A 13,335-nucleotide genomic window follows, 5' to 3' on the forward strand; every position below is an offset into this window, starting at 1 on the left:
AGTCAAGGGAGTGTTATATTGAAAAGTAGGAAAGTTTATGAAGAGAGTGCTGTTGGTGGACTTTGAAAGGTATGTAACTGCACTTTCATATTGGAAGAAGGTGATGAAGGCATTCCAAGCGGGGGGGTGGCTGTTGAGTGGGACCAAAAGAGCAAAGCACAGAGGTAAAAAAAAATTCCAAGGTATATGTGGGGTGTACATTTCTACAGCTGAAGGTCAGGGTGGAGAGCCAGTGGTGGCAGATGAAGCTGGAAAGGTTAGAGACATATCATTGATCTCAAATAACATGCAGAGGCCTTCCTGCTGTCATGGTTAGTCCCAAGGGTTATTTGGAGATGTTATTTGAACACATAATATAACCTAACTCCTTATCTGTCTCCACCCCCACCGCCTTCATCCAGTAGAAAAGGATCAAAATTTGCTGCATTGTGATTTTGGACAAGCTAGTTAACCTCTGTCTATACCTTAACTTCCTCTTTTATAAAATGGTGATTAATGATAGTGCCTACCTCATTAAATGAGTCACTTACAACAGTATGTGGATATAGGAGGCATCGTATGAGTGTTATATACGTAAGTTATCAAACATTCTCAAATAATTGTTTTGAGGCATAGAAAAAAAGAAGGATTTTAGATCTGTTAGATCTATGCTAACTCCCAACCATGGGCTGAAGACTTTTAACAGTAAAAATTATGTATATCACAGCCTTAGTGTAATTGCTAAAAGGACTTTTATGCCTTTATTTTAGAGCTCATATAAATGCTTTTCCAGCCCTAGGAGCTGTTTAGAGAGTGTCATTAAATAGATGGGTACATTTTGAGGCTCCTGGCTAGTGAGCAGAAAATTCTTGATCTTAGAGTCATGAATTCGAGCCCCATGATGGGTGTAGAGATTATTTAAAAATCAATAAATAAACGTGTGTGTGTGTGTGTGTGTGTGTGTGTAGATAGATACATTTCTAATTAAGGCTTGACTTAAAACTTTGGAAATTCCTTGGCTTTGAGCTAACAGCCTTTTGACATTTTTGGTATTCATTACCAACTATATGTTGCAAAAAGGAGAAAGGACACACAGCTATTTCATATACCTATGGACAGTGGAAAAGCGATAGTAGATAGGAAGAGTGGAATCTGTATTAAATATTTGTAGACTTAGGTCATTTTTGGTTTTCCATTGTTGTTTCACTTACATATTGCTGCAGAATAAACCACCATAAAACATAATGGTTTCAAAACAACACTTTATTATTTCTCACAGTTCTGGGGAACAGGAGTGCTAGGCTGGATGCTTCTCTTCCACGTGGTATTGGCTGGGACTGAGTCTCCACGTCATCTTTCATGGGTTCTGTGGTTAAGCCTGAGCTTCTTTATGTGCCACCAGGGCCCAGGAGACTGGAGACCAAAGTAACCTGGCCTCTTAAGGTCCAGAAACAGAATCAGCCCAGAAACACACATGCTGCATTCTATTGGTCAAAGCAAGGCACGAGGTCAACCTAGATACTAGAGGTGAGAAAACAGACTCCACCTTTATGGGAGAAGCTGCAGATATTGTGGCCATGATTTCCAGCATTCGCCAGTTTTCAGGCTGTATATTTTAAAGCTTACGGGTAACATTTGACTTAAGTAACTAGCCCTTTTTCTAGTCCGTTAACAAACAAACATTTCTTATCTGCTAAAGCCTACACACCTAGTTTCTCTGAAATCTAGAGGCATATAGTAAGGTAAGGTTAGTAGTTAAGAGTAAGCATTTGGGAATAGGAACTAGGCTTAAATTCTGACTTTGCTACTTTGTGTGACTTAAAATTACCTGAAGTCTATATTCTTCAGGTTCATCCATTAAATAGGAATATTTACCTGGCAAGGATTTTGTGATGATTAAGTAAGATAATATGTATTCAGGGTTCAGAGATTATCAGGGTACCTGGCATATGGTAAGAATTTAGCAAGGTTAATAATTTTTATTAGATAGGCCTGAGTCTACATGAAGACTGTTGATGCCTTAAGATCTTGCAAAGAGGGGCACTTGGTATTAGGGCCTTCATAAACATTCTCAAACAGTGAAGCCACTCACAGAAGCTTCTGGGTTGTTAGTTTTGTGAATTTTCTTGAGTACCTTTCCTGATTTTTTTTGGATCCATAAATTTCCTTTTGGTTTGTTTTGCTGCCCCCTTCTGGTAGAATAGAGAAGAGTTCCATGATGTTCCAACACCTACATCCAGAATAAAAGCTCTATTTGGAAGCCTTTATCAAAGAATATAACTTTGAAAAATCTTTGGTCCTAAGTTTATAAGTGGATTCAGATGAAAGTAAAGTGTAAACATAAAACTTCTACATGTAAATTTCAATTTATTTCTGTTACAGGGAAATCAATAGTGACAGAACAATGACATTAAAATGGACAGCTCACTTTAGGCTTAAAAGATAAGCAGAGTACTTTGTTATGCTGAATAGCAATAGGAAGCTCCCTATAATCTGCATTTCACTTTTCTGAAACAATTAAATGTGTATATATAGAGTTTTGATTTTCAAAAATATTTTTCTAATGTATCAGCTAATGTGTACATTTCAAATTATGACATATTGTAGTAACCTTAGATTGGCATTTAAAATTTTTTGCATAGAAGCTGCATGAAAATGTGTGCTTCAAATACAATCAGAAACGCTAAATACTTAGATTTTATATTTAATACAGTATATTATTTAAATGTTTTTTCACATTTTAGTATTAGAAGACATTGGAAATATTCTAATAGGTTATATATATGTACATAAAGCTAAAATTTAGAAGGCACAATACTTTAAAATGTCACAAGTGCTGGGGTGCCTGGGTGGTTCAGTCGGTTGAGCGTCCGGCTTCGGCTCAGGTCATGATCTCACGGTTTGTGAGTTTGAGCCCTCCATCAGGCTCTGTGCTGACAGCTCGGAGCCTGGAGCCTGTTTTGGATTCTGTGTCTCCCTCTCTCTCTGTTCCTCCCCTGCTCGTGCCCTCTCTCTCTCTCTCTCTCTCTCTCTCAAAAATAAATAAATAAACATTAAATAAATAAATAAATAAAATGTCACAGAAGTATAGATGATCTGTACATTTGTGTACTTACTAAACAGTCCTGCTGAAGAATTTTTAATGTTTATCTATTTGAGAGAAAGAGAGCATGAGCAGGGGAGAAGCAGAGAGAAAGAGAGAGAATCTCAAGTAGACTCCGTGCTGTCAGGGCAGAGCCCAGTGTGGGGCTTGATATCACAGTGTGATCATGACCTGAGCCAAAATCAAGAGTTGGTTGCTTAACTGACCACCCAGGTGCCCCTGAAGAATTTTTCAATCAGAAAACTATAATATTGGAGGGTGAGGTGGGCAAAATGGGTGAAGGGGATCAAAAGTACATACTCCCAGTAAATAAGTCATGGGGATATAATGACAGTGACTATATTTAATAATACTATATTATATATTTGAAAGTTGCTAAGAGAATGGATGTTGAAAGTTCTCATCACACAAAAAAGTAACTGTGGGAAAAAAATAAAAGAATTACTTATAAAAGATAATAGTTTAAGAAATCTAGAACTACTTTACTGTTTCCTGTTTGGCTATTTGGGCACCAATCTGTAGTAGCTAAAGAATATGTTCTTGTTGACACTTTGGCAAGCACATTCTCAAGTCACAAATGCTACTACATTAAGTCGTGGTAACAGTACCTCTGCCATGCTATCTCTAAAAAATGTAAAATGACTGGAATCTTTAGAATTCCCTGCCCCCATTAATTCAACAAAGCCCAGATTTGTGGTAGTATAGAACAGAGACACACTTCCTGGAGCTACCCAGGCTTGACTGCTTTTCACTGGTTAAATTATCTAAATATACCGGTCATTTGCACATCTTACATGACTTGTGCACCTTAAAGACAAATAACTGAGGAAACCAAGTGGAGGAAGTCTGTTAAGAAAATACAATTTATATTCAAAACTATATCTACTTTGCACTTTTGGCATAATATGCAAGGGCTGCTTATTGAGTGGATATATGCCAAAATCTTAGTTAAAGCTTTTGCAATTCTCCATCTGCCAGAATGAAAATTTGAGCTTCTGGCCTTGAAGAGCGGTGTAACAAAGATCCAGTATTAGAGAAAAGAGAGTATTTAAAAGCTGAAATTAATTCACATTTCATTATTTAGAAAGCTATTAATAGAATCTTGGGGTTCCTGGCTGGCTCAGTCAGTATAATGTGCAACCCTTGATCTTGAGATTGTGAGTTCAAGCCCTATGTTGGATATAGAGCTTACTTTAAAAAAAAAAAATTGAAAAAGAAAGCTATCAATAGAATCTGAATTTTGGTATCTAATATGACTAAAAGCAGGTAATTAGGAAATACTGTGTAAGGAAACAAAGGCAGCAAAACCTTTTCCAAAACTAGCACAATAGTGATTTAATTCAATTTAATCCTATATTTAGAATTAAACTAGAATGATTTTATAATTGCAGTCAAGAATACCAAATACAGGGGCTCCTGGGTGGCTCAGTCGGTGAAGTGTCCAACTTCGGCTCAGGTCGTGATCTCATGGTTCATGGATTTGAGCCCTGCATCAGGCTCTGTGCTGACAGTTCAGAGCCTGGAGCTTGCTTCAGATTCTGTCTCCCTCCATCTCTTCCTCTCCCCCCTCACTCTCCATCTCTCAAAAGTAAATAAACATTAAAAAAAATGCCTAATACGTATTACAATCAGAATACATTTTTAGGGCTAAAATATAATTAAAGTGGCATTCTTGAGTTTCTCTCAAAAGCTTCAGATTGCAAACTGCAATCATTCTTTTTATTGCTTCCCTTCACATTTAACTTTTTTTAGTTTCATTATTAAAAATCCCTTAATATATATGTATACATGTTTTCAGAACAGAGCCAACTATTCAGTTTGGAAACCACGGATATATTCTTGGGAAAGTATTCCCAGTTAGTGGATAATGTTTTTGACCACTCTGTACTTTCGAGCTGGCTCCAGGAGCAGGGACAGGTATATAAACAACCTATTATTAAGCTCCATTCAATGAGTGTATTGATGTGGGTGCTTTAAATCATATGTCAAGAGGTATTAAGTTTGAAAATATAAAGACTGAATAGAAGAGTGCTTGGGAATGTAAATCAGAGCCAGGTGTGGACTATCTTAACATGTGCTATGGTTTTGGATTCAGTTCACCTATTCAGCTGACATTTATTTTTTACTCTATGTCAGGACAATGTTTAAGAAAATACATACATTCAAAATCAGTTCTCCTTTGTACATTTAGCTGTTTTTAAAGTGTGTGTGTGTAGACACACACATACATGCCAACTTTTTACTAAATATCATAGTCCTTTCTCTCAAGGGGCTAGTTTAGTAGAGCAGAAAGTCTAAGTACATTGGTAAATAAATAGGGTGCAGTATAGACAAAGAGAATGGTTCATGGACTTGATGAGAAATAGGATGAAATGAAGGATACAACAGCTGAATTAGACTTGATAGATGAGGAGGGCTCACCAGAACAAGGACAAAGTGGGGTATTCAAGACAGAGGGTTTGGCATGAGTAAGGCGTAGGGGCTCAGGAAACTCTAAGTACAGTTGACCTTTGTACAACACAAAGATTAGGGACCCCTATGCAATCAGAAATCTGTGTATTGACTTTTGACTTAACTGCTAATAGCCTACTGTTGGAAGCCTTACTGATAACAGTCTATTGATACATATTTTGTATATTTATTGTATGTATTAAATACAGTGTTCTTATAATAAAGTAAGCTAGAGAAAAAATATATTAAGAAAATCGTAAATAGTGGAATACTACTCAGCCATAAAAAAGAATGAGGTTTTGCCATTTGCAACAACATGGATGGATGTAGAGGGTATTATGCTAAGTGAAATAAGTCAGAGAAAGACAAATACCATATGCTTTCCCTTATATGTGTAATCTTAAAAAAAATGAATAACGCAGAAACAGACCCATAAATACAGAGAACAAACTGGTGCGTGCCACAGGGGAGAGAGATGGAAGGATGGGTAAAATGGGTGAAGGGGATTGGAAGGTACAGGCTTCCAGTTATACAATGAATAAGTCATGGGGATGAAAGGTATAGCATAGGGAATATAGTCATTGGTAATGTAATAGCATTCATTGTACAGTGAAGATGGTAGTTACAACTTATGGTGAACATAGCATAAACATAGAGTTGTTGAATCAGTATGTCATACACCTGAAACTAATGTAACATTGTATGTCAAGTACACTTCAATAAAAAAATTTTTAAGTTTTTAACAAAGAAAATCACAAGGAAAATTTAATTACAGTACTATACTACACTTATTGAAAAAAATCATGTGTAAGTGCACCCTTGCAGTTCAAACCCTTGTTGTTCAAGGGGCAGCTGTAATTCATTATGGCCAGAGCACAGGTACAGAGAAAAGGCTCCAAAGGCCAGCAGCAGGTAGATCTTGGATGGGGTCTTGCATCCAAGTCACTGGATTTCATTATGCACCAGAATCACCTATGGTGCTTGTTTAAAATGCACATTACTTATCCCCATTCTAATTCAGCTCCAGGGTAGGACCCTGGAACCTGAATTTTAAGGGCACTCTCTAAAATATTCTAATGCAGGAGAACCTGGGCCACATTTTGAAGAAGTATTACCATAGATGGTGAAGAACCATTAAAGATTTTTTAGGGAAAAGGTAACAATTAGAAGAGGTCACCAGCAGGTCAGACTGGCCTTTTAAGATCAGTCTGGTGGTGGTAGTGAGGAAGCTGGATTGAAGAGATGAGAACCTAGAGTGCAGAATACACCAGATGACTGGCATGGGTAATGGGCGGGAGAGGATGCCATTCACCAAGGTAAGGGCCATGTTTAACCTAAATCAAGTTTCAACAAATACAAATATGAATGAAGATTTACCGTATTACTGCAAAAGTTCGTTTAAATAGCAAATTCTTCCTGAGGTTTCTGTGCTGTCATGGTTTCATTCTTGGCTATATTAATTCCCTCTTGCTGATATCCAGTCTGGACATTTCTTATGAACTTCGAATCTACCTATGGACTATCTACCTCCTGGCGGTTATCTCAAACTCAACATTCAATATTGAGATTTTTCCTTTCCCAGCCAGAATCCTGGGAATTTAAGAGACCCTCCCTATCCCTCATATCCATCTAGTTATCTAAATAGGAATAGGAACTCCCTATTATAAATTCAAGCTCAGAAGATAAAGACAAATTGATATTCAGTAAACTCTTCACATTCAAGAATTTAATGTTCATAGTTTCAATGATTTCAAGTGACCCCAGGGATTCAGAGAATATAGTTCTGAAATTTCCCTCAGGCAAAAATCTTAACCACAGACCCCATGAGGCTGTTATACTTAACTAAGTTACTCAGCTAATGACTGAGCCTGGCTCAGCACTGACATAACTATGGCTTTATTGCTCTCTGTTTATGGGGAAAATGTCCATAAAGTGAAAAGTATTAGAGTGAAAAGTACTACTCATGAAAAATTGCTCCCAAAGGAAAGCTAACTGATAGTGTTATGAAGGAAATAGAAAGATTTAAAAGCCTTTGTACCCTTAGTTATACAAGGTAGAGGTTTTGGATAAAGCAGCAGGATGAATTTGGCAGTGGTTTATCTCAGATACAAATGAGCTTACCATATGCTTTACACAGAAAAAGGAAAATGAGTAACTGTTGTACTCACAGTTCCAACCAGTATAAAAACTAATCCTTGGGAGAAAGCTAAAGCTAGAAAAAGACAATTTAAAATATCATCCTGAGGATAGGCAATAGAATAGAAAGAAAAATCTAGAAGCTGACTCACAGATAAATGGATACATAAGTGGTATCAATGGATACCTGACAAAACTGTGTAACAGTGGAGCAAGGACATTAAATGGTGATTGGCCAATGGGGAAAAAAAAATCATTCCCTGAACAAAAAAATGGAACATTAGATAGAAATACGTACTCCGATCACAACCAATACCACTTTGTACCCATTAGAAAGGCTAAAATGAAAATTAAGGGCAGTACCAAGAAATATATAACAATTGGGACAACCACTTAGGACAACTGGCAGTATCTACTTACTAAAGGCAGATATGTATGTGTACCCTATGATCCCAAAATTCCACTCCTCGATAGTCTGCCAACAGATGTATGTACTACATGTACCAAATAACACATTAAAAAATGCTCATAGTGGCATAATCTGTAATATTCCCAAATCCAAGCCATCAAAATGTTTGTTAACGGCAGAATGGACACACTGTGGTACATTCATACAATGCATAACTCTATAGCAATGAAAAAGAAGTAACAGCTACTCATATGAAGAAATCTCAGAAGCCCAAGAGGAAAGGTTCTCAGTGGCTGATCCTATTTTATTGCTGCATCTAGGTGGTAGTCACACTCAAACGGGTATAAACTTTATGATTATTAGTATGATTTTTGCACTCTTCTGAATACGTTATATATTTTTTTAATGTTTGTTTACTTTGAGAGAGAGTGAGAGCGCAGGGGAGGGAAAGAGAGAATCCCAAGAAGGCTCTGCCCTGTCAGCAGAGCCTGACTTCAGCTCAAACTCATGAACCGTGAGATCATAACCTGAGCCAAAATCAAAGCTCAGACACTTAACGGAGCCACCCAGGTGCCCCTGAATATATGTTATTTTTCAATGAAGATGTTCCAAGCAACTCCTTCCCAACATAAAAATGTTTATAAATTATTTTAGTACCATATTATACAAATCATCAAGTACATGAAGGAGCTAAATTCGTTTTACAGTTATACTTTCAGTTTAGGGCGCCTGGGTGGCTCAGTCGGTTAAGCATCCGACTTCGGCTCAGGTCATGATCTCGCTATTCGTGAGTTCGAGCCCTACGTCGCGCTCTGTGCTGACAGCTCATAGCCTGGAGCCTGTTTCACATTCTGTGTCTCCCTCTCTCTGTGACCCTCCCCCGTTCATGCTCTGTCACTCTCTGTCTCAAAAATAAAAAAAAAAATAAATGTTATACTTTTAGTTTAATTTTTTTTAGGAAAATGATATGCTATAGAGGTGTCTGTGTCTTGTGAATGTCAAGGGTCCACTGTATTCATATTTCCTTATGACCAAAACATATGGGAAAAATTTGAAATCCTAAGGAGCAAACACAAAGACCAATGAGCTTTAAAAAAAAATTGACGTGAAATGATAGTTTTATTTTCTCCTCTGCAATAATCCTTCTACTCAGGTAAGGTCACTCTCTTACTTTAGTCTTATAATTTCTTCTCTCTTTGTATAATTTTTTCAGAAGTTTATTTTGAGAGAGATTGAGAGAGAGGGGGGAGCCCAGGAGGGGCAGAGAGAGAGGGAAAGAGAGAATCCTAATCAGGCTCTTCACTAACAGTGAGGCTTGAACTTAAGGACCATAAGATCATGACCAGAACCGAAATCAAGAGTCAGTGGCTTAACTGACAGAGCCACCCAGGCGCCCCTTTTATCTCTTTCGTATGCAGAGGGAAAATATAGACATACATTAACTTTAATCCCTGGTGTTAGAATTCAAACTTGGGACACCTGGATGGGATCTATGCTCCAGTTGTAGGATGGGAAGAAACCAGTTCCCCCTTCCTAACCTTACCTCTGTTTGGTGTTTTACTGGATCTTATTAGGCAATAATGAGAAGGATGCCTAGGGCTGACACAAGGATAAGTATTAGAATTAGAAGTATTGGAATTCTTTAATTAAGAGATTAAACTCCATTCACACTCATGACTTAAACACTGGAAGGTGGATACTAACTCTAATTCCCTTGGAATAAGGAATGAAAAACCAAGACAAGTAGGCACTGTAAAATTGTTTCTGTTTTTTTTTTTTTTTAATGGCAGGTCAAATATCCTGAAACATACATATATTTTGATAGTCTTCTAATCCCACTTGAGTTCAAATATTAAAGTAACACACACACACACACACACACACACACACACTCACGAGCTAAGAGAATTCAATATTGTTCCAAGGCACTTACTGAATCTCCATGACTAGATGAAAACAAGGACAATTAGGATGGACAATTAGACAGTATATAATATAAAAATAACTTTTTGCTTACAATTTACAAAATGTATTATTATTACAATCTTTGATCTCTGATAACCTGCAACGCTGGCTGCATGAATCCAGCAATTTTAAAATTCAGAAACTATTTTCTAAAACTTCAGGGCAAATAATTTACAAATAAGGTACACAAAGATTTAGACCATGCAGAAATTTCTTACATCTTCTGTTAATAATATTTTATGACTGCAACTTTATCAAATTATATACCTACTTGCCCTGTACATATACAAAATAATGCATACATGATAAAACATTAGCAAAAGAGTAGTCCTTAAACTCAATTTATCATAAAAGTATTACTATATTAACATGTCTACAAGCAGCGTGTAACAGGGTTAAGAGACATTAAGGCAATAATACTTGAAGTTACAAAATAAACCATATGTAATACTTTTTCCTAAGTGTAGTATAAGGCAGGTAGATGGTCCTAGCAAAAAAAAATACTAAGGCAACAATCTACACTGCTGTTAGTCCCACGTTTTTAAGATGGAATACTATAAATCTGGCTTTCAGTGGCACTTGAATTTTCCAGTCTAATTTAAAGTGTCTGTTAGCTCCCTGAATCATGTCCATTCTGAAGGTGGATCTCTTGGTCCTTTGGGTTTTCCACAGCGATTACGAAAACCTATAATCAAAATGCCATAGTGATTAGTGTTCAGAAATGTATTTTAATTTACTAAAAACTCTTAATTTGCTTTGGGTATTTAAGAACCTGAATAAATCATAGCACAAAGTTTGATAAACTTTGCCTTTCTAAGGAAAGCCTGAAACGATGGCAAATACCCTTTTCTCATTCTTGCCAGCATTAACTACATAAAGTTTTTAAATTATTTAGTAAACAAATTACCAATATCTGTGGCCTCTGTTGGACTTTCTGATAGTTGGTCTTTCTTGTTACTGAAAATAGGTGGACATTCTGTACAAGTCTCTGTGTGAATACCTCCTGCTGGATGATCTAAAATGCAAAATAAAGATTGTTAATCACCATCATTTGTAGCATCATATATAGAATCCTCTAATGATTTTAATGTGTGTATTAAATTAAAAGAGCAAGTTTTCTCTCTTGGACATCATAATTTCAGAGGCCCAGATAAATATAAATGCAGTGACGAACACAGGAAATCATGTTAGGTGTTCTCAAGGGCACTTAGACATCTTCAGTGAGTAGTTCTGCAATGTATGGATTCTCCTTATGCTCTTAAAACTTTATTTAATAAACTTCAATCTTGCTATATTATATTTCCTTAAAGTAGTTATACTATGTGCCGATGTCCTAAGGCAATAATAGCAAGTGAACTGCTTTTATATGGAAATCAATGGCAATCAAGTTCATAGTTAATTGATGAACTACTGGCTTCTAACAGTAGTAATTCTTTGAAAGATTTACATCAATTACATTTTAGTTTACTTACTTAATCCCCAGTGCATAAGATTAGCAACAAAAGAAATTAACTACTATGATTTATTCTTTCACAACCATTATCATATCCTCTATAACTCTCTAAGAAACTTATGGAAACTTGGAATTCAAGTCAAATAATACATGACCCTTGTCCTTTGGTGCTTGTAGTTTAAACAGAGTTCAGGAAACTTTTTCTATAAAGGACTAGAAAATAAATTTTAGGCCTTATAAGCAACATACAGTTTCTGTCACCTCTTCTTCATTGATTTTTGTTTTTAAGTTTGTTTTTTTTAATAAGTACTACATCCAATGTGGGGCTTGAACTCATGAGCCAGCTCTACTGAATGAGCCAGCCAAAGCCCCTAAACAGTTCTTTAAAAATGTAAAAGTTATGGGGCTCCTGGGTGGCTCGGTTGGTTGAGCATGTGACTCTTGATTTCGGCTCAGGTCATCATCTTACAGTTCATGAGTTCGAGCCTGTGTCTGACTCCACGCTGACAGTGTACTTGGGATTCTCAGTCTCCCTCCCTCTCTGCCCCTCCCTTCTTCGTGCTCTATCCCTCTCAAAATAAATGAACATTAAAAAAAATTTTTTTAATGTAAATGTTATTTGTTTAGCTCAAGGTCAGAATAAAAATAAGTCAAGGCCTAGGCTAGTAGGAGAGACTGACAAGCGTATTATTGTAGTAGTGTGGTAAGTTTTACAGTAAAATGATGCAGAGTGCAATGGAACAGACAGAAGAGGTATGGAGGTGAAACCCAGTGGTGGTGAGCTATTCAAGGACTGGCTTCTAGGAAGAAATGATGACCTAGTCAAAAGGCCTCAGTTTTCTCGGTTAAATAAAAGGTCATCTACTGAACAAGAGTCAGTAGGATTGATTTCAGAAGAAAGTAAAGATTGGAAAACTCAAGGAAAATAGAAAGTGTGCCAGCTAGAGCAGATAAGATAACCAAGCAAAGCTGGGGGCCCAACTGTGGATGAAGATCCAGTACTGTAGGCTCATCTGGAAAACGGAATAATGTTCCCCAGCAGTATTCAGGAATCTTGAGGGATAAAATAAAATGGCACAGGAGTTAGGGGAAAGAAACTAGAGGATAATTTAGAGTAGGACTAGAGTAATGGAGGAATAGTATCTAGATTGGATACAGAAGAGAAACCAGAAAGTAGTTAACATACATTAGAAAAAAAAAAAGATTCAAGGATCCACAATAGCAGCAGTATTAATATAATAAAGATAGTAGTAATACTATTGCTTCCATTTTGAGTGCCTATCATGTGCCAACCACAGTGTTTGATAGCCCATATATGTGGTTTAAATAAGTCCTCACAACAGTTTTTTAGGGTAGGTACTATTATTTCCATTTCACAGAGAAAAAAAACTGAGGCTAAGATAAGGTAACTTGCCTGAAGTCATATAGTAAGTAGAATGGTAAAAATGAAATTGTAAACCAGGTAGACTTGACTCTAAAGCCCTATTCTGTTCTTTTCCTTAAGTTGCCTCAGCTAGTAGACAGAGTATTAAAAATGTATAAGATGGAATGGAGCCCCATTAGTCAAAGATGCAGGGAGAGAGCAACTGAAGCAGAATGGAGGGTAAGGGCAGATGATAGATAAACTGAGGGAATTGTACAGGCTAGGATGTTTTGTTGTTGCTGCTGTTTTTAATTTTTATTTTAGAGAGAGAGAAAGAGAGCACGTGAGTGGGGCAGAAGGGCAGAGGGAGAAAGAGAGAGAATCTCAAGGAGGCTCCACACTCAGCATGGAGCCGGATGCAGGGCTCAATCCCACAACCCTGGGATCATGACCTGAACTGAAACCAAGAGTCAGAT

At 36.9% G+C, this 13,335-nt stretch overlaps 1 protein-coding gene across 5 annotated transcripts in view; it reads right to left on the bottom strand.

Moving 5' to 3' along the window:
* Positions 1 to 10,050: 10,050 nt before the first annotated feature.
* The window catches only part of PTPN12 (protein tyrosine phosphatase non-receptor type 12), a 101,331-nt gene continuing 98,046 nt past the window's right edge, over positions 10,051 to 13,335 (bottom strand). For all 5 annotated transcript variants that reach the window (XM_027071741.2, XM_027071742.2, XM_053218568.1 and 2 more), the window contains 2 exons: positions 10,951 to 11,058; positions 10,051 to 10,728 (listed from right to left, as the gene is read on the bottom strand). In XM_027071741.2, coding sequence (XP_026927542.2) covers positions 10,667 to 10,728; positions 10,951 to 11,058 — 170 coding nt within the window. In that variant the 3' untranslated portion in view covers positions 10,051 to 10,666. The remainder of the gene's footprint in view (positions 10,729 to 10,950; positions 11,059 to 13,335) is intronic.

The sequence above is a fragment of the Acinonyx jubatus genome, chromosome A2 (genome assembly GCF_027475565.1).
Source record: "Acinonyx jubatus isolate Ajub_Pintada_27869175 chromosome A2, VMU_Ajub_asm_v1.0, whole genome shotgun sequence".
Taxonomy (NCBI): Eukaryota; Metazoa; Chordata; class Mammalia; order Carnivora; family Felidae; genus Acinonyx; species Acinonyx jubatus.